The following is a 25,444-nucleotide window of genomic DNA, read 5'->3' on the forward strand; positions in this document are numbered from 1 at the left end:
GGCAGATCTAGTTGGGTAGGTGGGAGATTGAAGGCAGTGACTTCTCAGATCGTTCAAGTATAGTGGGCAATTGAGGGTTTCACGTGAGATTCCATTTAGGGGAACGCGGGGGAGTTGTTTTTAGCATAGGATGTCCCAGATGGAGCTTTTAGGTCTCTTGCTTGTTTTGGAAAAGAAAGACCCCCAAGTAGTAGCCAAGACCTTACGGCTGATCCAGAGATGTAGAAGAACGAATTAAGCCTTTCTGTTTGATTAGCTTGGGAAGCAGTCATTAAGGACTCATTCTCCCTGCTGTGGTTAAAGCTGTCTGCTGAGAAATAAGCCAAAGGAATATTAGGCCAAGAATCTGAAGACTAAAGCCAAACCACTGGGAAGGGCTTTTGACTGCAAACTACAATGTGATTGAATTAGAAAGGAACATTTGATTCATGTCATGCTGTCACCTCAAATTCAACAAGTCTAAAATTGAACTCATCTTTCCTCACAAAGCAGCTCCTCAACTGAACTTTGCTAATAACAACAAAATATTGCACTGTAAAACGCCTTACCATAACATATCCGGTATTTCATTTGATTGTCACACACTTACAGGCAAGGGACTTTAACTCAGGTTGAAGGGCTAGGCTGCCAGCTAGTAAGAGAGCAGTTCTAGGAACCAGCTTTACTGAGTTCTAACCTAGTCCTCCTCTAATGACAGCACACCATCCTTCTCTCCATGTCTGTGGAAATAAACCAGTGAGTTTCACAGAATTACTATGACATTTTATTTATGTTGGCAGTTGAGTATTGCACACTAGCAGATTTTAGTAAGTATGAAGTCAGATTTTCTAAAGCAACAAAGAGCAAACCAACCAACCTTTGGAATTGTTAATCTTGTTTTTTATAGGTGAAAAACATTCATAGCGTTCGTATTCTTGAAGTCAAAGATAGAAGCAGATGAAATAAAGTGCCGGATCTAAGCCTGAAGATGTCTCATATGTAATCTAACATAAGCAAACCATCATCGGTTATAGTTGGTTCCTATTGTTGGTACAAAGTATATGGTTCTGCTGTTTTATTTTCTTTCCTTTGTAAATTATTTCAGGTTTGTCATTATGTAAGAATTATAAGCATGAAATGTTTATGTCTGGATTTCTATTTGTAGATGTGTAAATAACACCTTAGGAAAAGCACTTTAACCCCCCAATGTAAAAAGCAGCCCGCTGCGCAATGCAGCTCCATCCCAGCCCAAGGCCCCATCAGGCCAGCTTGGCCCCGGGCCGGCCAGCCATGCCATGCCTCCTTGGCACTCTGTATCTCAGTATGCGTTTCTCCTTCACAAGGAACCAGGGTAACCATGCAGGTCGTTTTCTCTTGAGTTTGGACATCTGTGGTCTCCCAGCTCCAATTCTTTATTTGGGAATAAGTATTAATTGAAATGTACGTAATGTAGTGACAGTGACTGTATAATTTTCCTAAAGAGGTATTTGCTTCAGACAAACTACAAAAGCTGAATAACACATACGTGTGCAGAGCCCTCTGTGCCTCCTCTCCCTACCTCAGCTGTTGGGTTTCTCTCTCTGTTTACACCCGGGGGCTACCATGATGGGCCCAACATGTGGGTGGTAGAATCCTAATGCATGTTTTTTAGAGCAAAGGAGGGGGCTTTACAGGGAGCCACACTGACTTGGAAGTCCTCCTATCAGTTGTCAATAACACCTTCCCTCTCCAGTGAAAAGGAACTGAAAGGAAAAAATAAAATCCAAGCCAAGAACGTATCCTACTCTCCATTTTAATTAGCAGTTTGGGCCTATTAATGCCAAAATCCTGGCTTGATAACTTGATTCTTTTCTGTCCTTTGTGACAGTGTCTACACAAATAATCTATACGACATGCTGAATCTTTTAAATAAGGGTTTTGATTATTTTTTGATTCAGTGCTTTGGATTTCTTCTTCTAAATCTTAACATGCTAATAAGCAGCTTAGTGAAGAAATCTAAATACACTAACCCACAGCCTGCTTTTGTGCATTTTTTTTTTTTTTAGGTTAAGCTATTATTTGATCATTGTAAATTGTCCTGTGTAGCTATTAGACCCATGCTTTTCAGATACTTAAAAGTTTGCAAACTATGCAGATCAAGTCTCTAGGCAATGGAACGATCCATTTAGAACTGTCTGGTTCATTCGGTGGTCGAGCTCAGGAAAGAACCTGGTGAAGATTGTTGGCAGTTGGTAGCTCAAGAGGTTGTCTTTGTGATGTCGCAGGATCGCCTACCAGAGGAACGATGACGATGAGGAAGAGGCCGCCCGAGAACGGCGCCGCCGCGCCCGGCAGGAGAGGCTGCGGCAGAAGCAGGAGGAAGAATCCCTGGGGCAGGTGACTGACCAGGTGGAGGTGAATGCCCAGAACAGGTACTGTCCTTTTCGGAATGGAGAATTTCTAAGTCACTTCCTAGCCTGTCTGATGAATGGAACGAGTTGGGCAAAGCATTCCCTTCTCAGCCCGGCTCAACTCTTTCTCAGTCTAACTTGTTCAGCTATTTTTGTGGTCATTGTGGCACCTAAGCAGACGGGACAGTCAAACTGATTTAGACATTCAGACACCACTACTCCTTTCTCTTCCCCTCTCCCATCCCCTACACACACCCCAATTGAAGTGTTTTGTTTTGTTTTATAGTCTAGTAATCTTTTTATTTACTAACTATGATGAGTTACATCTTTAAATAAGGAAAGCTATTTACATTCATTCTTTAGGGTATTGTCATCTGTTTTGAACTGAAGATTTATTAGCTTAATAGTCCTCTATGCCTCCCAGTAGCAGATAATACTTCAATTTTTAAAGTAGACATAAATCGCAAATGCCTTAGTTTTCCTGATCTACAGCCTCAGTCAGTATTCTCTGATCACTACGATATTCAGCAAGGTGCAGAATCCTGTTTAATGTAATGTAATTATTCAAACAAGCTTGAGAGTTTACTAGCACATTTTTTCCTATACAGGCCTTGGTAGTGATCAGGACAGTTGAAAGCTCTTAATAGGTTCAGCTTCTTCAAAATGGGCTTTTATAAATTCACACATATGAGGTCATACAGTTCATCATGCCACTTGGGAGTATATGTCATTTATATGCCCCAAGGTATAAAAAAGATGAGAATATTTGGGGGTGGGGATGGAGAAAAAAATTAATTTTTATCTACAATTATGGACTGAATAAATGTAATGAAACTACCACATAACATCTTGTGTATGGTTTTGGTTTTAGTCTATTTTATTTTGTGTATGTTGGGAGGACATTGTTGATAGTTCCTTTAAGTCAATCTAACAGGAAAATCTGAAGGAAAACAGTTCTGGCCTCTTTAACCTAAATATGAGTGGGTACACAGGTTTCTGAAAGTCTTGAAGATTCTGTCAGGCCGGATGAATTCAATAAGGAAATCTATTGGTTAGGTGGAGATGTAGAGACCTTGTTTCTTGGTAAGTAGCTTCTAATTAGGGAGGAAATATGGCAAAGAGGTTGTGGGTACGTTCTCTGGGGTTCATACTGGCTCTGAATTCCAACTTGCCCTTTCCCTGTGTTTCTTCAGTTAAATGGAAATGAAAATTGTACCTCTCTCTTAGGAATGTTGTTAAATTTAAATGAAATTATACTATATATGAAACCCATGGTGCCTTGCACATAATAAGCACCTAATTTTAACTATTATCAGGAAAATGTTATCAGAGCCTTACAGAAGAGGCCTGCATAGTCATTCACTGTCTTTTCTATTTTTGAGTTTAACAAGAAGGGAAAGAAAAAGTTTTAAAATGGCATTCTGAGGCCTTTCCTGAATCTCGTTATTAACAGTGGCTTAAAAGTTACTAGTAGTATTCTTTTTTTTTTTTAAAGATTTTATTTATTTATTTGAGAGAGAGAGAGAATGAGAGATAGAAAGCACGAGAGGGAAGAGGGTCAGAGGGAGAAGCAGACTCCCTGCTGAGCAGGAAGCCCGATGTGGGACTCGATCCCGGGACTCCAGGATCATGACCTGAGCCGAAGGCAGTCGCTTAACCAACTGAGCCACCCAGGCGCCCACTAGTAGTATTCTTGCTTTTAAAATCTTGCTTCTACTTGGGTTTTTCTTCTTTTTTCACATTTATTAGTAGTAATTATTTCGTTGTGTTGATTAATTCACAAATTCTTTTTCAGTAAAACATTCTTTTTTTTTTTAAAGGTTTTATCTATTTATTTGAGAGAGAAAGAGAGCACAAAGTGAGGGGGAGCCGAGGGAGAGAGGGAAGCAGACTCCCCGCTGAGCAGGGAGTCTGACTCGGGGCTCGATCCCAGGACCCTGAGATCATGACCTGAGCCGAAGACAGACACTAAACCGACTGAGCCACCCAGGCACTCCTTCAATAAAGCATATTCAGATCTGAGAATATATAATTTATCTCTGACATATTAATTATCCACAAGAAGAATTAGTGTTCTTCATGGGGCTGAACGACCCTAAATGGTACTCAACTCCACTGACAGTTGTTGTTATGATTTATAAGTAGGCAGAGAAAGATCCAGTAGAATCTGGTTTTTATTGTTGCTGTTGTTTTTAGAGAGAGAGAGAGAGAGCTTATGCACATGTGAGTGGTGGTGGGGGAAGGCTGCAGAGGGAGAGAGAGAGAATCATAAGCAGGCTCCATGCTCAGCACGGAACCCAAAGTGGGGCTCTATGTTACAACGCTGAGATCATGACCTGAGCCAAAATCAAGAGTCGGACACTTAACCGAGCGAGCCACCCAGATGCCCATATCTGTTGGTTTCTTAATTCAAGAGTACTTTCATCTGGCTAACACTTTGGAATTTATGGTACCTTTTAAAAATTATTTGAATTCAGGGGCGTCTGGGTGGCTCAGTCAGTAAAGCATCTGCCTTTGGCTCAAGTCATGATCCCAGGGTCCTGGGATCGAGCCCCGCATCGGGCTCCCTGCTCAGCGGGAAGCCTGCTTCTCCCTCTCCCACTCCCCCTGCTTGTGTTCCCTCTCTCACTGTGTCTCTATCTGTCAAATAAATAAATGAAATATTTAAAAAAAAATAATTTGAATTCCGTTGATCCAAATTCCTTACGTGTAGATGTTTCCCCTTAAATTCTAAGCTATTTGTATTTTTAGGGAAATTTAATACTTATATGTCTAATTCATGGAGACAGTGTCCTACAGCAAGAGTTAAAGCCAAGAAAGTTTAAAATCTAGCCTTTACTCTGCCATTTCTTATTGTTAAATGTGAAATATGTTTTTCCAAAATTAAGTGAACTCGAACTTCAAAAGGGCCCAGTTCAGTATGAACCATGAAATTTGATGGAGTTTCTAAACATTATAAGACACATTCTTCCAACTCTGGTCACAGTTTCTGGTATCGCATGACTGGTTGTTTCCTGCCAGTGGAGACCAATAGCCCTGGCTTTGAGCTGTAATAGTGAATGAGGTGATAGATATGGTACAGTTTGATTTTTAGAGATTTTCTTTTCTTTTATAATAAGTATCAAATTTAACTATTCTTTGTCTACTATAAAGAAGGGCAAAAGACCCTTTATTCATGGAAATCTTGACAAAGAATGCAGATGATGTATGTATTAGGGTAATGTCAGCTGCTATAACAACAAGCGCCAAGTTTTAGTAACTTAATGCAATTAACACAAATGAGTCCAATGTGGGCATTTTTGAATAGTAGATAGAACTGGTCACCTACTTTCTTTCCTCTTGTGACTCTTGTCAACTCCTGGGGCTTTAAAGCTTTCTGATCTAGTCAACAGAGATAGAGATGGTAGAGAATGCACTTCTGTTTCGTAATTGTCTTGATCTAGACACATCACTTCTGCTCACACTCAACTGGAAATTACTGTACACATGGCTCCACCTAGATGCAAGGAAGAGGGGAGGGTCGGAAACAGAATCCTTGACAGGCTGTGACTTCCCTGGGACTGTGGAAGGAGGAGCATGAATTATGATGGATGGGTTAGATGTCTGTACCATGGGGGTCACTGGCATAAGTACGGCATCCCCACACTATGATGTACACTTTCTTCCTTTCCAAGTGCCTTGTGTCCCACAGATCTAGCTCAAGAATTCTAGGTGACTTGGCGACAGGTGAAAATACTATATGATACTAGAGGAATTCACTCATTTCTCAGTTTGGTCCTTGTCTTAGTTTGAGTTGCCCAAGAAGCAGATTTTGAAACAGAATAGATTTAAGCACAAGTAGTTTATTTGGGAACCGATCCCAGGAAACACCGGTCGCAGTGTGGGAAAGTGAACCGAGGAAGGGAGAGCAACCAAATAAAGGTTTTATGGCCACCACTGGGATCCGGAGCTTACCTCCACCGGGAGACTCTGAGATCCAGTGCAGCGCAGGCACCTCAGAGTTACGGGACTCAAAAGGTGAGGGGAGCCGGGGTATTTATACACTAATGCTCCTGCATTTTGTTTGACGGCTGCCCCAAGGGGCATTGCTCCTGAAAGCACTTCGGCAGGTAGAGTAGCCGCTGGTGGCCAGAGAAGACCAAGGACAGAGGCCTGCGTGTGCGGTCTGCTGAACGCCAGGCAGGCCGGCGTGAGCAGGATACCAGGGGCGGGGGGTCCCCTGGGCACGCACGCCACCACGAGCCTCAGGCCCGGCGCGCGTCAGGCTTCGCGGATGCCGTTGTCCCATTAATCAGCAGGCTGTCTTTGGTGTCGTTTCTCTTGTCCAGTGTGGCCGACGAAGAGGTGAAGACGAGCACCTCGCCCGCGCAGGTGGAGGGCGACGATGAAGCTGCGCTCCTGGAGCGCCTGGCTCGGCGGGAGGAGAGACGCCAGAAACGCCTTCAGGAAGCCCTGGAGCGCCAGAAGGAGTTCGACCCCACGGTCACGGACGCGGGCTTGCCGCTCCCCAGCAGAAGGCTGCACAACAACGCGGCCGACAGCGAGGCCGCCGAGAAGGAAGGAAAGAGCGAGCGTGGCCAAGAAAGATACGAGATAGAGGAGACGGAAATCATCACCAAGTCCTATCAGAAGAACGACTGGAGGGACGCTGAGGAGAAAAAGCAGGAAGAAAAAGAAAAGGAGGAAGAGGAGGAAGAGAAGCCAAAGCAAGGGAGCCGGGAAGAAAATCAGGTAGAGGTGACGGTGGAAGGTGGAACAACAGGAACAGCGGCCCTGCCGTTGGAAACGGGGCAGCTCAGGGCAGAAGAGCCTAGAACAGAGGGGGAGCGGGAGCGGGGTTCAGACGAGGCCGCCCACAATGGCGGGATGGAGACGGAAGGGAGGGAGCAAGCAGAGGCAGACAGGGCCAGGCTGGCAGCGGAAGAAAGAGCAAGAGCTAAAGCTAAGCAAGAGCAGAGGGTAGCAGAGGAGCAAGCAAGACTGGAAGCAGAAGAAAGAGCGGCTGCACAAGAGAGAGAAAGGAGGGAGGCGGCCGAGAGGGAGCGGGTTGAGCAAGAGAGAAGAGCAGCGGAGGAGAGGCAGCGGGCAAAGGCGGAGGAAGAGGAGAAAGCTAAGGTAGAAGAGCAGAAGCTTCGGCAGCTAGAAGAGAACAGAAGCGAAATGCAAGAGAAAAAGCACAAAGGGGAAAAGGTAGACGAGAAAATGGAAGGGAAGTGGGTAAATGAAAAGAAAGTACAAGAAGATAAACTCCAGACAGCTGTGCAAAAGAAACAGGTACAGTAAACATTTTGCACCCAGTGTGTGATGCCTGTGACTTATGAGAAATGTAATGCACATCAGACTTGGGACCCAGGCACGATCCTGCAGCCCCACGTGCTTGCTCGTTTGGCAAGCTGTTCATTTTTTTCGGCCATAGCAATATGCAAGCATGAAGCAATCGATCGATGGCTAAATATTCAATCAACCAAATTTACTGGGACAGCCAGAGAGAAATTAATTGCTCTGTGCTTGCTTGTTATGAATACCAGAAAAATGAATTAACCCAAATATGATAAACGTAGCAGTGCTGTGTTGACTTGTAATTCTGCACCTGCATCTAAATTCATTCCTTTTAACAACTTATCTCTAGCCATGGGTCTACATGAGGCAAGAGGACCATAAGTCCTCCCTTTATCCATGTGTTTGGCATTTAATTAAAAATTTATAAAAGTTGGGATGGGATAATGACATGAAGAATCATGGTCAGAAATTTCATCTTAAGAAAGCAAAAGTAAGCCCCTTGAAATAAGCTGGTAATAAAGGAGGGAAAGAAGCCAGTTTGGACCTTTCATTAAGTATGTCAAAACCATGATTTGCCATCATGTAGACCTGAGCTTAATGCAGACTTGCAGAAAGCCATTCATCTGGGGTGGCATCAATTTATAACTGACTGGTAATTAAGAGCATACATTTTGCTGCTTTTACCATCAGGATGACACAAATAAATTCATGTAGCTGAGAAAGGTGGAAATGAGGGGAAGGAGGTGTTTGCAAGCTGTGAAAGATTTTTTTTTCTGTCTGCAAACCTGCATTAAAAGCACTCTACCTAACCAGGGCCTGCATCCCTACCCCTCCCCCAACAAAAAGGAAAAAAAATAAAAAGAGAAAGAAAGAGATGCTTGCATACTCACCTTTGCATAGAGAACTCTCTGTCACTGAGTCTGCATTGTGCTGAAGTTGTCTTTCACTCCTGCTTTTTACAAGGGGCTTATGACCACAGCTACATTTGAGACCCATCAGAAACAAAATGCACCAAGGCACACACAAGTTTTGTAAACATGCACAAAGGACCACCACGTCACGCTAGATTTCAGGGAGCACAATGGCAGGCACGTGAGAATCCCACATTGCTGTTTAGAATCACTGGCACCCAGGGTTATGTGAGCACTGAATCAGCAAAATCCTAAGCCACATGCAAAGTGAGCTGAGCACCCTCTCACTCTTGTAAGCTAGAAAGGGCTTCTTTTAAACGAGTGACCTTGCCACTCTTGAAAATAAAAAGGAAGAAGAAAAGGGGGCCAAAGCACAAGCTAAAAGAGAAAAGTCCCAAGAAGACAAGCCTACCTTCAAAAAAGAGGTAAATATTATTGAAAAATAACCTAATCATAAAGCAACGGAGAGCAGTGTTCCATGACATTTCAGGTCTGCTCATCTCAAAGTTATAAATAATACATAATATAATATTTTATTTATTAAATAATAATAAAATTATTACCTCTGATTCAGTGTTTTTCAAGCCATGACCTGACTTCATGATTCATTGAATGGTGAAATTAACTTAGGGTATCTCAAAAGTAGTTAAATGTGTCAATGGACATTTTAAGACATGAAATTGAATAGAAGACATCAGAGGGCATCGTAAACAGTATTACGTTGTGATAGAAATTGTCCTGGCTGTGGGTCACAGAAAGCTTGAAAAACACTGCTCGGATCCATTTTTCCCACTTTCTCCTCTTCTAAGTGCTATTTTTTTCCTCCTTGGACCATCCTACTTTCATTTCAATTGTGGAATATTTCCAACTGGCTTTGATTAATGATTTAGCTTTCCAAAGGAAAAACACTCCCCCACATCTCAGTAGAAAATTCGATGAACTGAAGACGGTATTTGGTTTTCAAAAGCAAAGTTTGGCAAAATGTTCTGCATTGCATTTCTGAGGCACACACAGGAGCTGGTGCCAGGGTGTTTGACTGTAGGTAAGTAAGCGAGTCAGTGGACCAGGGCCAGGTGTAGAGAGAATGTCATTAAGCCCCACATGACCAAAACGCCACATCAGAAAGCCTGACCGCGTTTTAACCATTGTACTTAAGTCAGCTCCAAGTAATCCTAAAAATTGTGACAATATCTCATAAGTTCAAAGTGCTTAAACATGGTAAAACTAAATTATCAAAGGTAGGAAGATTTGGATTACTTTGTGCATGGGACTGAATCAGAGCTGTTGAGGGCCAGCTCGAATGGACTCCTGCTGCACGTCTCTGCCCATTATGGCACATAGTAAGAAACAGAAAAATCCATATTTAGAAAATGAGGTAACCAGATTAAGCAGGGGGATGGTTATTTTATTAAATGCTTTTTCATAAGCTTCACAGAAAAAAGTTAAGAACCCCTAGATCATGTTCTATTTATTTTGGTTAAGATGTACTGCCTTCCTGTTTCTAATAGAACTTGAGGGTGTTTGGGAGTAAATACTGAATGCAAACACCGCCCATTTAAAGGAAGGTGGAAGCCTAAACGCTAAGAACTAGAAAGCTGAATTTGGTTCAAATGAGGCAGCTAAGGAAATGGTTGAATATTGTTGGGAATGCACAGAATAGAAGAACACCTACAGATTCATCTAAAAAAATGGAAGTTACTGGGAGCTAAATTCAAACACAAATGTCCCACTTGGGCTCTTTGATAAAGCTGGTGTTTGGTGGTGAGTAGCTTTCCAGAAGGAAGAGGGCATGAAGTCCTAACTCAGTCGGGGAGGGGAAGCTGAAAGAGCACTGTTTGGATTCTGTATTTAAAATGTAATTGACTTCCTTAAGATGTGATTTTTTTTTTTAAGTTTTTTTTTATTTATTTGACAGAGAGGTAGCACAAGTAGGCAGAGCAGCAGGCAGAGGGAGAGGGAGCCCACTGAGCAGGGAGCCCCACGTGCAGCTCCATCCCAGGACCCTGGGATCATGACCTGAGCCGAAGGCAGCCGCTTAACTGACTGAGCCACCCAGGCACCTCGTGATTTCTTTTTAATGACACAAACATTCTGCCTTTATATTGTGCCCCTGAGCGAGGAAGGGCTTGTGAGTGGTCACCCAAATCATCCTTCTGCCTCTTTTCAGAGAAGGCCCCAGTCCCAACAATATCAGTGGTATAACCATCTCAGACCTGCCCCTTTCCCAGTTTGCTCTGCACCCCCTTCTGGAGTCCCAAAACTTTTGGCCTCTTTTTTTTACACAAGGGCAGATTAGCCACTCAACCCAGGCTCAAAAAAAAAAAAAAAGAAAAAAAAAATCTGGCATTCCTGCTTTAACATTGCATATGTAAATTACTAGTTGAATGACTAGATTTCCCCCCTCCAGCTAGTTGTGTGGTTACTTTATATAAACAACTTTGAATTACATTTTACATGATTTAGCCATTTCCAACACCCTCCTCCTTTTTTTCCCCCTTTTTGTTAAAAAACAACAACAAAAAAATTCCTTTCAAGGAGCTAAACAGGATCGGTCAACCACAAGTAAACACAAACATCACGTGAGACTTCTTAGAGAAAACATTTCCAGAGGTCCAATACCTCAGGAAAAAACTGTCTTTCTCCCCCTGCAGCCCTGCAGTTTTAACTGTTTGTAGCAATGGATCCCAGAACATCACCAACCTTGAAACTTAGGTTTCTTTTTCTCCTCTCCAATTATAAAATGCCTCTTTTTAGTTCTTCACCCCGGAGTTGTTGTTGTTTTTTTCCTGGCCTCTAACAGAAAACCTGCTTCCAGCAGAGTTGTTCATATAATATTGGAACTGATATTCCTATCATGTACCAAAGTTTCCCAAACATGGGCGTGCATATAAATCACCTGGAATCTTACGAAATGCAACATCTGACTCAGTGGGTCTGGGGTGGAGCTTACCAGTGAGGTCCTTGTTATTTGCAGACCGAACTTTCAGTAGCAAAGATATCCATGTGGCAGACATTGGACCCAGAGAAGCCTGAGTCTAAGAAGCCTGAGCCTCCTGAGTCTAACAGAAATGTGTCAGACCTAATGTGAAATGTTGTAACTTGCATCAGTTCTTGTCACTCTCCTGAAATCAAATAATGCAAAGCATTACTCTACAGAGACTGACAGCTCAGTCTTTTTGACTTGCGCACTTGACATTTTGAGGGTCTCTCTGGCACCAGGACATGTCCCTTGAATTCCCACCCCCCCATACACCCATGTATTAGCCCATTGGATATCCCAAATATCCAGATGTCACATTTGACCAGAGCCTCTCATATGCTAATATTATCTGAATGTGAAGCACATTAACTCTTCAGGATACTTAGCCACCTATGAACCCATCACAGATTTTCTTCACCGGACAGATTTTCTTCACCGTAACATTCTGACCTAGCAGATCAACTGCTTTTCCCTCAGAATCTCATGAGTTTAGGTTGAATCCATCGAATCTATTCCACTATGCTCCTTAAAATTTAAGGGCACTATGGAATGAATGAATGAATGAATTTATTTTCCAGAAAATTACTTGCAAACTCAAATCATTATTTCTCTGAGAATTTTTCTAAGAGTCTTCCAAAGAGAATATAAGCATACCATCCTCTATAATCTTTGCCAATAAAGGCAGAGCTGGAAAAAAAAGGGGGACGGGATTTTTCTTCTCTTAGACATGTATTGTTTTAAAAACCTACTTTATACACATTTTTGGTCAGTGAGTCAGATAATGCATTTTGGGAGAATGGAAATCTCTCTGACTCCAAAATAGGAGAAATGAGTTAAAGGGAATTTCTCTTTGCATGGTGCTCCGCAAACCATGAGATTTGACTCAGAATGTATTTTGTGGGTTCCCTGAAATGGGACACCCCTCCCCCCAGATTTGCATCCGCAGATACTTCTTAACCAGGAGACAAACCCCAGTCCCTGGTATGTGGGGCAATATCCAGCAGTGAGGGTCAGGACGAGAACAGGCATTTCCTGCCCCTGCCTGCCTGGTGACCACCACCGGGAGCTGCAGTCAAGCTGTAGGACCGGCCAGAGCTTACCTCTCTTCTCTCTAGCCTTTCACGACAAATCAGGAGCCAAGACGGAAATGACAAGGTGAAGGGTGAGGAAGGAATCCTCTGGTCCAACCTCTCTTCTTATGTATGTAGAGCCAACCTCCCTGAGAAATCAGGTGACTTCATTTTAGCTAGTCTGTTGACAGCACTGGAGCAAAAACTCAGCCTCTCTGACTTCCAGACAGAGCTCTCAGAGAGAATGGCAAAACAACAGCTCCCCTTTTTAAAGCATGGCCAAGGAATAGCCTTGGAGAAAGATTGAAGTTTCAACTAATTAGGGCAATGTGGTAGTGAATAGTCCATCTGTGGTAATTTAATCAAGTAACATCCAAAGAAGGCAGTCAGGCAATGGACTACTCAAGGCTCATCAGTAAAGAGAAGAAAAAGTACTGTGCTTAGTACGACATGCACTTTAGGAGTAAGTGTTCAGAGGGTATCAGAGGAATAGCTGGAAAGAGGTGAGTGATCAGATAAGGGAGGCCAGCCTGGGTACCTGAAGGCCCAGTTTCTTATGCCTACCCTTCCTCTGTTGCTTGCTTTAGAACGTTAGTGTCTTGTCACTGGTTATGTTGAAAAGAGCAATAATGGATCTCTCCTGTTTTCACCCTCATCCTTAAAGAATGGGTGAGCTGATACAAGTAATCTCAACCCCCTAACAAGCTATGTAAATTTCACTTTCCTTGGAAATAATGTGTCTCATTTACTGTGAGGACCTTGTAATACAAAACTCCCAAAAATTAAAGCTAACACCCACTCTCCGTATATCACCTTCCTCTGTCTCCCCAGCCATCACAAAACCACTTCTGGTTTCCTATTCCATTCGAACTATAGTGGTTTAGATGACTACAGACATGGTCCCACAGGTCTGAGTCGTCTCCCTAAAGGTAGGGTTATTATGTCTTCCATCCTCAGACCCTAGTTACTCATTTGATTAAAATACAAGAGTGGGCTTCCTCTGCCATCTGCCAAAATTGGCTTGGCAGATCTGGTGGGTTTCCTTGGTAGGTTTCCTTTTTCCCTCCTCAACACAGTTGGGTTCTTTTCAAAGACACAGTCTTCATCCAAAAAAAAAACCGGCCAACCAACCCGGACATTCTCCCATCAATGCCACACTAATGATCACCCTTTTCAGTGGGAACTACAAAGAGCTGCTCTTACATGGAATTCCCAGAATACAAGGGTTTCCAAACAGTAACACCTCCACTGCTCTTGAAAATAAAACCCCAGTGAAATCAAGGGATGATCTTGGTTTCCTAAAATTGTGGTCTAGGTTTTTTGCACAGAGGCTGGAGGACCATAGCTCATGCTCTAAGAATTTCCTCTGACCCCAGCTCTACCACATCATTCTCCAGGGGTTGGTTTTACTTCTGAGTTTTCTGGCTTCTTAATAATTCTGGGTCTTATTTGGTGATACCAACCAAAACCTAATGGGATTTTTATCATTATGTTTCTTCCTGATGTGTCCTGTTGGTTAGATCAAAGATGAGAAGATTAAAAAGGACAAAGAGCCCAAAGAAGTAAAGAGCTTCTTGGATGGGAAGAAGGGATTTACAGAAGTGAAGTCACAGAATGGAGAATTCATGACCCACAAACTTAAACACACCGAGAATACTTTCAGGTAAGAAACAGAGACTACTTAACAATGACTGTGTTCACATGTGAAGAAAAAAATAATAATCAGCCTCCCTCTCCTGTGCCTCCAGACAGAAACGTGCTAAACGGGCAACATATTTCTGTTGTGAAGTCATTGGCCATTGTCTCAAAGATCCTCAGTCAGCAGGTCAGGCTATCAATCACTAACAGAAGACAGGCAGTCATTGCTCAGACAAGATTTAATCTGCTTTTCCCATTATTTAGCAAAGCAGATCATGCTTAGGATCCATGTTTTTGTTCCCTGACTTAATATGCTCACGTAAGATCAGTTCAGTAGAAAACATTATGACTAGGGTTAGTATCATGGATTCTCTGTATGGTCCAGCCAGTTTCCTAAGAGAGACTTTTCAGTATCATTTTCAAGAATGTATTTTTTTTTTAAAGATTATAAATAAGTGTTGCTTAAAACTGAGATTGTCCTGGGGCCAAATACTTGGGAAATGCTGGGTTGAACTCAGTTAATTAGCTCTCGTTACTGCAGGACTTTGAGAGCACTTGATGTTAATTTGCACTGGGAATCTCAAAGAGGGAGGAATAGGGCAGGGCCCTAGTGCTCCATTTAATACCCTTTGGAAAACCCTCTTGCATAGCTTCAGCTTTCCCTCCTCACCCGCCCCCCCCCCATCATGTTGAATACCTGGATAATTGATTTTGGGACAGATAGACAAGTACGTACAGGTAAATCCTTACTTCTAGATACACTGAATAGTGAGAGCGCCCCACCAGTTCTGTAGAAGGACTCAAGTTACAGAAGCCTGCCATGGACACCTGGCCACAAGATTCTTTGTGCCCGAGTCCTACACATGCACTCCCTCCAGCCACTGGTGCCACATTCCTGCCTCTGTTATGTCACTGGCTGGTGTGCCAGATGTCCTGGAACGTGGATTCCCATGGGGTTGTTTTGGCAGCAGTCTTGCCTGTGGACCCTGTTTTTCTCAACAGTTCAAATAAGAAAGTTCCCCAAGAGCAGGCATTGTGTTGAAGTCGGACGTATTCCTTACACCAAAGCCTTTGTGGCATTCAGAAGCAAGGAGAGCTACTAGGGCTCTGCCCCGCTGAGCAGGATAAAATGGGGACATTTAATTGCCCCCCAAACAACTTCTCTATACAAAAATTAGAGCAGAAAGGCAATCACGTTTATCCAAGGGAAAGCCTGCGGAAGAAAATGGGTGCAGAAAATGCCCAAGTAAGCTGTGAAGGAGGATGCAAGATCCTATAGATGTTACTTGGGATTAGCAAGAAAGTAGACTTCAAGTAGAACATTAAGAGTTTATTAAGAATTCGTAGAAAATCTAGAAATTGAGTTGATTCCAGCTGGTAAGCTGAGTCCAAAGCTTGCTGGAGTGCCAGTCGTTCAGTATTTCAAGGCCCTAGAACAGTGTCAGGTTCATGAAAAATATCGAATGAATATTGCCTAATGACATTACTCTCTTATTATTTGATAGTTTAAAATAGGTTTTGTGGGTATGATTATATTTTTCGTTAAGAAAAATGTTTTTTAAAAATCTGTCAGTAGAAAGGAGTTTCGTTAACAATTAGCAAACTTGCCAACCAGCTTTAGTCCAAACTCAAATTAATAATTAACACGCCCATTGTGTGGAAATCCAGAGAGCTGGGAATTCAAAGAGAAAAACCACAAGGATGGCAACAGGTGTAGCACTGAGAATTCTTAAATGTGACTCTGGCCTTAATTTTTACATCTTTGGGCAGAAAAAAAAAATGACAGAAACAAGCAGCCACCGTATCATTCGTTTTTATGTAGCTGCCAACATAGGTTAGTTTTAGTTTCAATTCGAAGTTGATGCCAGTAGAAGCAGGGATGCCTGGTTTTGCTGTATATACTTAAAAAGCAAGGAGCTTTATCGAGAAGGGAGTAGGAGCCTCTATGTAGAATAGCCAAGTGCCTACTAGCCTAAGTGCAAACAAACTGTGTTCATGGTGAAAGGTCTGATGCTCATCTAGACTTATGCCTAAGGAAGCCAAGGATAGAGGAGAGAACTTCTGGAAGAAATTTCCATATTAGTGTCATCCTAGTGCTGAGGGCATGCCAGTACATCTGAGTAGAGGTGACATGGATAAAACTCTTGCTACTGTTTTGAGCATAGCTCCTCATGTTTAATTGCTGCCCCCTTTGATATTTCTGTTTTCTTTTTTTTTAAGATTTTATTTATTTGTCAGAGAGAGAGAGTGCGTCCACAAGCAGGGGGAGTGGCAGGCAGAGGGAGAAGCAGGCTCCCCGCTGAGCAAGGAGCCCGATGTGGGACTCGATCCCAGGACCCTGGGATCATGACCTGAGCCGAAGGCAGACTTCACCGACTGAGGCACCCAGGCGCCCCAGTATTTCTGTTTTCTGTGATTACATTGTTTTCTCTAAAACATGACAAAAAAAAAAAAAAATCTCAACTCAATGAGCAAGCTATAGAAAAAGCGGATTATACCAAGGGCTTTATAGAAAGTACAAAACAGGAATTTCTTTTGCTTTCCATCTATTTTTAACGTGGTAATTAAAGTTTTTTCTAATTATAGGAAAAAAAGATACTCATTATGAAACATTCAGAGAACAGAGCACCCACCACCCAAAGATAGCTACCAGTAACATTTTATCCAGATACCTTTTATGTGTATATATTCAAAATAGACATATATAGTGTGTATATGTGTGAATATAACTATAAATATATATTTTTAAATTGATTATTGCATTATATCATAGCCACCTTTTTGTACCAATGAATATAAGCTTACAATTAATAACGTTGGAGTATTCCACCAGATGGATGTGTCATGATTTATTGAACCAGTCCCTAATGACGGACATTTTCAGTGTCCAAGATGAAGACTGAGCGACACCTAGTGGAATCCGGAGAAGTTTCTGTAGCATGTGTTCTGCCAGTCTAACTCCTGTACACGAACATGATGAACGCAAAGAGAGAGCAAACTCATTTCTGAAGATGGATACACCTTGAATTAACACAGAGAGATTTTCTCTCTGGAGTCACAGACCTATGAACTTACAAGACTCTGAAAGAGCAATATCCAAGTTTTAAGGGACCTTCTAACCTTTGTTTAAAAGTTCATCTTTAACTGTCAAGAGCCTAGAACAATATTTTAAAACTTTTTAACCTAAGCTCTTGGCAAGAAATAAATTTTACATCATGACCCAGTTCGCAGCTACATGCATACTTATAACTGAAACAAACATGTCAAGAGATGGTACTTTCCCTTGCTCTGTGCAGTGCACTCTGATGTTTTCTGTTCTGTTTTGTTTTAATGCTGATTATAACCCACAATACTGATTTTTCCATCCTGCAGCTTGAAAAGGTTGGAAAGGACATAGTATACTCAGAACTACCTCAATGTTTGAGGGCGCCTGGGTGGCTCAGTTGGTTAAGTGTCTGCTTTTGGCTCAGGTCATGATCTCAGGGTCCTGGGATCAAGCCCTGCGTCAGTCCCCTCCTTGGTGGGGAGTCTGCTTCTCCCTCTCCCTCTGCCCCCCTTTTGTGTGCTTGTGCTTGTGCACATGCTCTCTCTCTCAAATAAATATATAAAATCTTAAAAAAAAAGAACTTCCTCAATGTTTAAAAAGCATGAGATGTACGCATAAGATCAGTATTGGTAATTATGTAGTCTTGAACTCATTTTCTCTTTTATTCTTTTTTTCTTGTTCCATCACTAGAAACACTGAGCCCTTCTCTGCACCAAATAAATGATATCAGACAGTGGTAATTCATCTGTTCCTTAGACAAAGTGTTAGGGATGGGCTACCTGTGTTCAGAGCTGGTTGAGCATGACCTCACTGCTTGTTAAAAAGTACTTAAGCAGCTAGCAAGCCACGTCCTTGTCACTTAGCTAAGGACTATCTGTAACTAGGCACACTTCTGAGGATACCACTAAATTCTCCCAAAGAAAGTGCCAGGAGGATCCAGCTCACATGAGTTTTGCTCCAGTGACAACATAGTGCTCTGCTGCAGTTCTGTCACCACCAACATGTTTTTTATATGATTTATGTAAGAACACTAAGAATACCAGTTCTGAAGTAAAATGTTACCATACCCCTGGGTAGTGTTCTGTCTCTAGTCTTAACATGTTCCCAATTCTACAATAAAATCCCTGTGGGTTCTCCTTAATCCCAAAAGAAAACTTCAACATAATTTCAATTTTATTTTTTTTAAGAGTGATTTTCTTTTTTTAGTTCTTTTTTTTTTTTAAGAGAGGGAAAGAGGAGGAAGAGAGGGAGAGAGAGAATCTTAAGGAGGCTCCACGCCCAGTGTGGAGCCCAGCATGGAGCCCAGCATAGGATTTGATCTCACAACCCTGAGATTATGAGCTGAGCAGAAACCAAGAGTTAGATGCCTAACCAACTGAGCCACCCAGGCACCCCTAATTTCAATTTTATTTGTAACTTATAAAAAACGTACCCATTTTCTTGCTGTTTTATAAGCTGTGCCATCTGATGAAGCACTGCTTCCACTGGAGCATGGAAGTTAGTTAGGCCTAGACTGTGGAAATTCTAAAGCCTTACAGGTGGGAAACATCCCTCCCAGACTCTCTAGTCCTCAAGGTAGGAGGTGAGAGGTAGAGGCTAATATGCTCGAATCAGTTGATTTTTTTATGTTATGACAAACCATATTTAACTCCTAATATAATAATAGTACAGTGGAAAGAAGAGTATACTTGGTAGAGAAACACTAAAATATGATCATGGCTCTACCACTTTCTTGCTACCAAAAGTTTGGGCAGACTTTTCTCTCTCGCCCATCACTTCCTAATTTGTAAAATGGCGGTATTAACCTAATCTGCCAACTCCCTAATTATTGTGACTATTAAATGAGATAATAAATATGAAAAGGACATACAAAGCATAAGTAACAACCCTAACCGTACCACATCAGGGCTAATTTAGTAATTTTAAGTCACAATTAGGAATATTCCTGTCATGATAGACCACACAAATTGAAGCCATAAGGTCATGCTGTCATTATGAACTTTCTTGGAGCAGCTGTGTAAGAATGGACACATATTACTGTATTTATAGGTCTTAATCAAGAGGCAAAGGGTAATTCATCTGCCAGACATCAGCTGCTAGAGTCAAGTTCAAGACAAGGATGTGGATAAGCAGATTTATTTCAGTGCCTACCCTAGTTTCAGCCATCTTTTCTTGTCTCTCGCGCCTGAGCCTTTAAGTCTTCCCTCCTGATCCATGATTCCAGGCAGATCCAAATTAACCAGTAACTTGTAGCAAAGGACTCCTAGGGTCACACCTAGATGTTAGAAGTCAGTCTAATAGCATTAACAACTGATATTTATAATATATGTCAGCATTTATTTAATATGTAATCTCATGGGATCCAAAGAATAGCCCACTGAGGTAAATAGAAAAAATAATATTTGCCCAGTTTTAACATGTTGTATCATGCATGTCATGTGGATTTTTTTTTTAATTGTGGTAAAACACATAACATAAAATTTACCATCTTAACCATTTTTAAGTGTACAGCTCAGTAGGGTGAAGTACATTCACACTGTTCTGAAACATCTCCAAACCTGAAACTCTATACCCATTAAAAAACTCCCCACCTTCCCCCCCTCCACCCCCCATAGACACTGGTAACCACCGTTCTACTTTCTGTTTCCCTGGAATTGACTACTGTAGATAACTCCTGTAAGCGGAATTATGCAGGATTTGCCTTTTGGGGGCTGGCTTATTTCATGTAGCATAATATCCTCAAGGTTCATCCATGTTGTAGCCTGTGACAGATCACCCTCCTTTTTAAGGCTGAATAAGATTACACCGTATGTATGCGCCACTCTCTGTTTGTGTATTCATTTGTTGATGGGTATTTGGGTTGCTTCCACCTCTCCACGATTGTGAATAATGCTGCTAGGAACAAGGACACACAGATATCTTTGCAAGATCCTGCTTTCAGTTCTTTGGGATATAGACCCAGAAGTGGGATTGCCGGCGCATATGGTAGTTTCACTTAATTTTTTGAGGAACCTTCCTACTGTTTTCATAGCAGTTGCACTCTTTTGCCCATTTTCCGTGCACCATTTTCCCACTGACAGTGTCTGTTTGCCCTGTTGTACAGCTAGGAAACCAAGGGTAAGTGGCAGAGAGGAATCAGATCCAGGCCTTGAGATTGCCGGCAGACCCCAAGACCCCTGGGGCTGGTGTGAAGATCCACTGTCTGACCACGGGCAGTAGAGATTTCTTTTGGTGGGGGATACAAAGCCTGCAGATGACGTCCCTCCCTCTGCGGAGGCTGCCAGGCTGACGGTTGTCAAACCCCTTTGCCTTTGCGGACAGCCGCCCGGGAGCGGGAGTGGGAGCGAGGGCCAGCGAGGCCAAGGAGGCCGAAGGCGCCTCGCAGGTGGAGGCCGGCAAGCGTCTGGAGGAGCTTCGCCGTCGCCGCGGGGAAACCGAGAGCGAGGAGTTCGAGAAGCTCAAACAGAAGCAGCAGGAGGCGGCCCAGGAGCTGGAGGAGCTGAAGAAAAAGCGGGAGGAGCGAAGGAAGGTCCTGGAGGAGGAAGAGCAGAAGCGGAAGCAGGAGGAAGCAGAGAGAAAAGTCAGAGAGGAGGTAAGGAGGGCGCAGCGCGGCGGCCACGGCAGCTGCCCCTGGCCCCCAGTCCACGTCCGGTGACCCTTCTAGCCCCAGGAGTAATTTTTTCGTGGTGGAATGCAGCTGCTCTTTTGAGCATGGACTCATTTTTACAAATATATTTTAAGAATAATAAAGTTAACGTGCCCTAGGCACAGTTCTAAAACCTTTATGCGTAGCACTTTATATCCATTTATAAGTTTCTGATATGGGTAGTCTTATTATCCCATTTTTCAGATGAGGAAACTGAGGCACAAAGTGGCTTAGTAATTTTCCCACGGTCCCATGTGCCTTAACCCATTCCCCTCTATTGTCTCTCAATAAAGAAGAGAAAAGGTCTTCAGATTAGTTATAAGAACCAAGAGTCACATGATAGTTTTCTGATACTTGAAGAGTTTTGATAGATTTTTTTTTTAATAGTTTTTCTTTTTTTAGTGGAAGAGTCAGGAGATGAGGTCTTCACAAGTAGGAGCAGTATCTGCTTTGTTCATTACTGTAAACCCAGGAGACAACACAGTGCCAGGCATGTAGCAGGAGCCCAGTAATTATGAACAGATGAATGTGTTCCGTCTTTTAAGACAGAACTAAAAACAACAGATAAAGTTACAAGAAGGCAAATTTTGAACACTGAAAAAGTGCTTAACCAACTACAACTTTACAAGGTGCATTCTTTCCTTTCATTCTGAGGTGTATTATTATTCTCACTTTATGGACAAAGAAAAGGGAATCAGAATATTTAAGTGACTGCTGTGAGTCCCTTGACTAGTAAGTGGTAGAATCAGTATTGGGACCTTGATTCTCCAAATCAGCTTAGAGCTTTTCCCTCTGATCTTAGGAGATAGTGACCTTCCATGATTCAAACTATGCAAAAAGACTTCCGACGGCTCTCTGACATGGATCCTCTGCAAAAATTGCCTGACCTGTGTGGAAAGTTTGGATAAATTATTCCAAGGTCACTTCCAACTCCAGCTCTCAGTGAGCCAGTTGCCTTTGGTCGGAAAGTATTTGGGATGATAGTGCCTTAGAATCAAACATACCTGGGCTGGTATCCTTTGCCACGTGTAAGCTGGGACCTCAGCAGAGTTACTGAACTAAGATAAGCTAAGACTTCTTTTCTTTGCCTGTAAAATAATGTCTATTTACAGCATTGAGGCTTGGTTATGATTACTGTTATCATTGTTGTTACTGTTATTTAGAGGAGCAGAGTATCAATGAAGGCAGAAGAGAAACACTAAGTCTTAGAACTGGATTGGACCTAGGAGACGGTTTGGTCTAGTGTCCTACCAAATAGTCATTACTCAGTACAGCCACAGAAACAAATCCCCATAGACTGGGTGGCTTACAAACAACAGAACTTTATTTCTCACTTTTCTGGAGGTTGGGGAGTTGAAGATCAAGGCTTCAGCAAATTCTGTGTCTGGTGAGACCCCACTTCCCAGTTCATAGCAGTCTTCCCACCACATCCTCACTTGGTAGAGGGCGGAAGAGACCTCTCTGGGTTCTCCTTAATAAGGGCACTAGTGCCATTCATGAAGGCTTCACTCTCGTGATCTAATCACCTGCCAGAGACCTCAGCTCCTAAAACCATCACTTTGGGGGCTGGGACTTTAACTGTATGGGGGGCAGGGGGGGGCATGGCACAGACATTCAGCCCATAACACACAGAGTCATTCTGCCAGATGAACACCCAGTCTCTGCTTGAGAACATACAGTTCTAAAACTACAAAAAACTACACAAATCTCTCAGTCAGTCATTCATAGAGGATGTGCCACTTGATCAGCACTGTGAATGTTTTGCCTGAGAGAGAGGACGGGGGAGAGTACTGTAGACCAGGAAGAAACGCACAGAGGGGGTAATGATACACACTGTGAACATCCGTGACTGCTCTGGTGAGTGTCTACATAGTATTTTCAGGTTTGTCAAACCATCTAAAAGAATCTCCTCAGTTGAGGCGGGGACAACCATACAATTATCTCTTGTACAATTTGGTAAATATAATACCTTAGATTTATATAACTTTGCCCATCATTTATCTCATTTGTCTTCACAACTCTCCTAGGAAGGAGGGAGAGGGACATTTATATTCCTCTTACATACACAGAAATGGAAGGTCAGTGTTAAATGAGCTGACTGGATGGTAATGATGACGATCAGCTTCATACTGAGCATGAGACCCAGCATTTTACATGGGCTTTCTTATGTAGCTCATTGCAGCTATCATAATCCCCATTTTACAGATCATAAACTGAGGCACAGAGCAGAGAAGTGATGTGGCCAAGGTCACACAGTTGGGAAGTGGCAGCGCCAGAGTGTGAGTCAGGCAGTTGGACTCTCGGGCTCAGTCTTAACCTCTAACCACCGCCCTTGAGGAAGGGGTGGCATCCAGTCCAGAACCCAGCTCATTTTCCTCTGGGACTAGTGCTCTCTCCCCTACAGCACTCTTTCCTTCTCGCTTGAAGCTCACACTGATGTCCTTGTTATATGTTCTTTCTCCCTCAGGAAGAGAAGAGGAGGCTAAAGGAAGAGATTGAAAGGCGACGGGCAGAAGCTGCTGAGAAACGTCAGAAAATGCCCGAAGACAGCTTATCAGATGACAAGAAGCCATTCAAGTGTTTCACTCCTAAAGGTTCATCTCTCAAGGTATTTCTTATTCCCAGAAATCCTTCTTATAACACCTCCGTTATAAAGTGATAGAAACTTGATTTTAGCCCCTTACTTAGTTATTCATCATTCAAAGCCTTTGCTTCATTTAGCTTTTTGCTCCTTCTTTCAGCCTTTTCACAGCTTCTCTTTGTAACATGTAGAGAGGAGAGAAGTAAGGCGGAGAGCTTTGTATCTGTTGTTCATTAGATGCTTTGGTATGCATTAAAGTGACATTCAGCGATTATCTCTGGATTTCACTGACCCATGCCCTCCAGACGCCTCATTGCTTCAAGCAGTTGAAAATGGAAACATTTAAAGTTTATAAAGTGGGCAACTATATTATAAAGGTTTGAGCTGCCTTTCATGCTAGCTGTTCACTTTTAATTTGTCATTATTAAAAGTAGGGCAGCGGGAAACAGTACTGGTCAAATCTGAAAGCTGTTATCACAGGAGGAGATGAAATGTAACTTGTGTAGGGTCCTTTGCCAGGATGAGTTTGGTCCCAGCACTGCCTTCGAGGAGCACAGCTCCTTATTGATGAAGGTCGAAGTGCTGGTAAGAGAAAAGAGAATGAGCAGGAGGGAGCCCGGTCAAGGAGAAGAGGGAAGGGTTGACATGCAGAGAAAAGAGAACAGAAGCAAGAAAGCGCTATCTATTATTTATACTCCATGTGCCATTATTTTCAAATATGTGTTTTGTTTTGAGAGTTAACATTTATTGAGCACCTGGCACAGTGAAGATAGTCAATAAATATTTGCTGAATGAATAAATGAATGAATGAATCTTCAGAGATTGGACCTTTTAACACTTTTATTTCTCCCTCATTTTCCATCAACCTAGCTAGGCTACAAAGTGTAGGTGTTGGGCAAAACCAGTAGAGAATCATAGCTGGGCTCCAGCTGGTTAAATATATGCATGTGTGTGTCTGTAATTGTGTGTGTGAAGTCATCTCACGTGGTCCACTAAAATGACCAAAAGCCAGTTACTTCCATTTTATAGTTATTACCTGTTTCACAGGAAAATCAGCATGTTTGATCCCTAAAGAGCTTTGCTTGGTCTTTATGATCATCTGGGTCCCAGTCATAGTCTGACACCTCCCAAATAAACTTATACTCAAACCCTCTCTTCTCAAGATCTGCTTCAGGGGGAATCAGAACTAAGCCACAGGGGGATATTATTGTTTCATATTTGATACTTATAACATACCTAATAGGTGCTAAGTACTATGAGGGAGAGAAGTACAAAGCAAGCCATTGCCCCCATGGCCTTACCATAGTCAACTGCTCAGGGGAATCCCAAGAATTACCAGGTAACCAACTGCAGACTTCCAGTGCAGTGAGATCTCAGAGCAGAAGGAAATGAGTAGAGAGAATCTTTGTGGAGTGGATGAGTTTTATTGATGGACACTGAAATTTGGATTGCATAAAGTTTTCCTATGTCCCCAAATATTCTTTTGGATTTTTAAACCATTTAACAATACAAAAACTCATTCTTAGCTTGAGGGCTGTGTGAAAACCATGGCCCGCATAAGGCCCACGAGCACACGGGCCATAGTTTGCAGACCCTGCTATAGAAGAAAGAGCAGAAAGGCAGCAACAACAACAAAATTAAAAAGAAAAGTAAAACACAAAAGCAAAAAACAAAAACCCCACTCAGTTCAGGCTATCTCCATGCGGTGACCAGAGTTCTGTTCCCGGTCTGGGTCCTTGTGTTTCTGGCTCATCAGTAATCAAAGAAAGCTATGTTCTCTCTACCCTCCTTGAAATCCCACCCGAGCTAGACTTTCTTTGAACAGTCTTGGTAACACCAAGAAATCCGTAGTCATCTAAGCTTCTAATTGCTATTCTTTTCAGGAGAAACTATAGCCCCTTCTCCTTTCCTTCTTCAAATATC

At 42.4% G+C, this 25,444-nt stretch overlaps 1 protein-coding gene across 1 annotated transcript in view; it reads left to right on the forward strand.

Annotated features, from left to right (window-relative positions):
- The window catches only part of CALD1 (caldesmon 1), a 181,473-nt gene that overhangs the window by 139,753 nt on the left and 16,276 nt on the right, over positions 1-25,444 (forward strand). Inside the window, exons 4-8 of the mRNA XM_088018519.1 lie at positions 2,244-2,390; positions 6,698-7,643; positions 14,131-14,273; positions 20,616-20,886; positions 23,408-23,548. Coding sequence (XP_087874645.1) covers positions 2,244-2,390; positions 6,698-7,643; positions 14,131-14,273; positions 20,616-20,886; positions 23,408-23,548 — 1,648 coding nt within the window. The remainder of the gene's footprint in view (positions 1-2,243; positions 2,391-6,697; positions 7,644-14,130; positions 14,274-20,615; positions 20,887-23,407; positions 23,549-25,444) is intronic.

This window comes from Eumetopias jubatus, unplaced genomic scaffold (genome assembly GCF_037043125.1).
Source record: "Eumetopias jubatus isolate StellerSeaLion01/CBP00866 unplaced genomic scaffold, mEumJub1_p1.0 scaffold_14, whole genome shotgun sequence".
In the NCBI taxonomy this organism is placed as follows: Eukaryota; Metazoa; Chordata; class Mammalia; order Carnivora; family Otariidae; genus Eumetopias; species Eumetopias jubatus.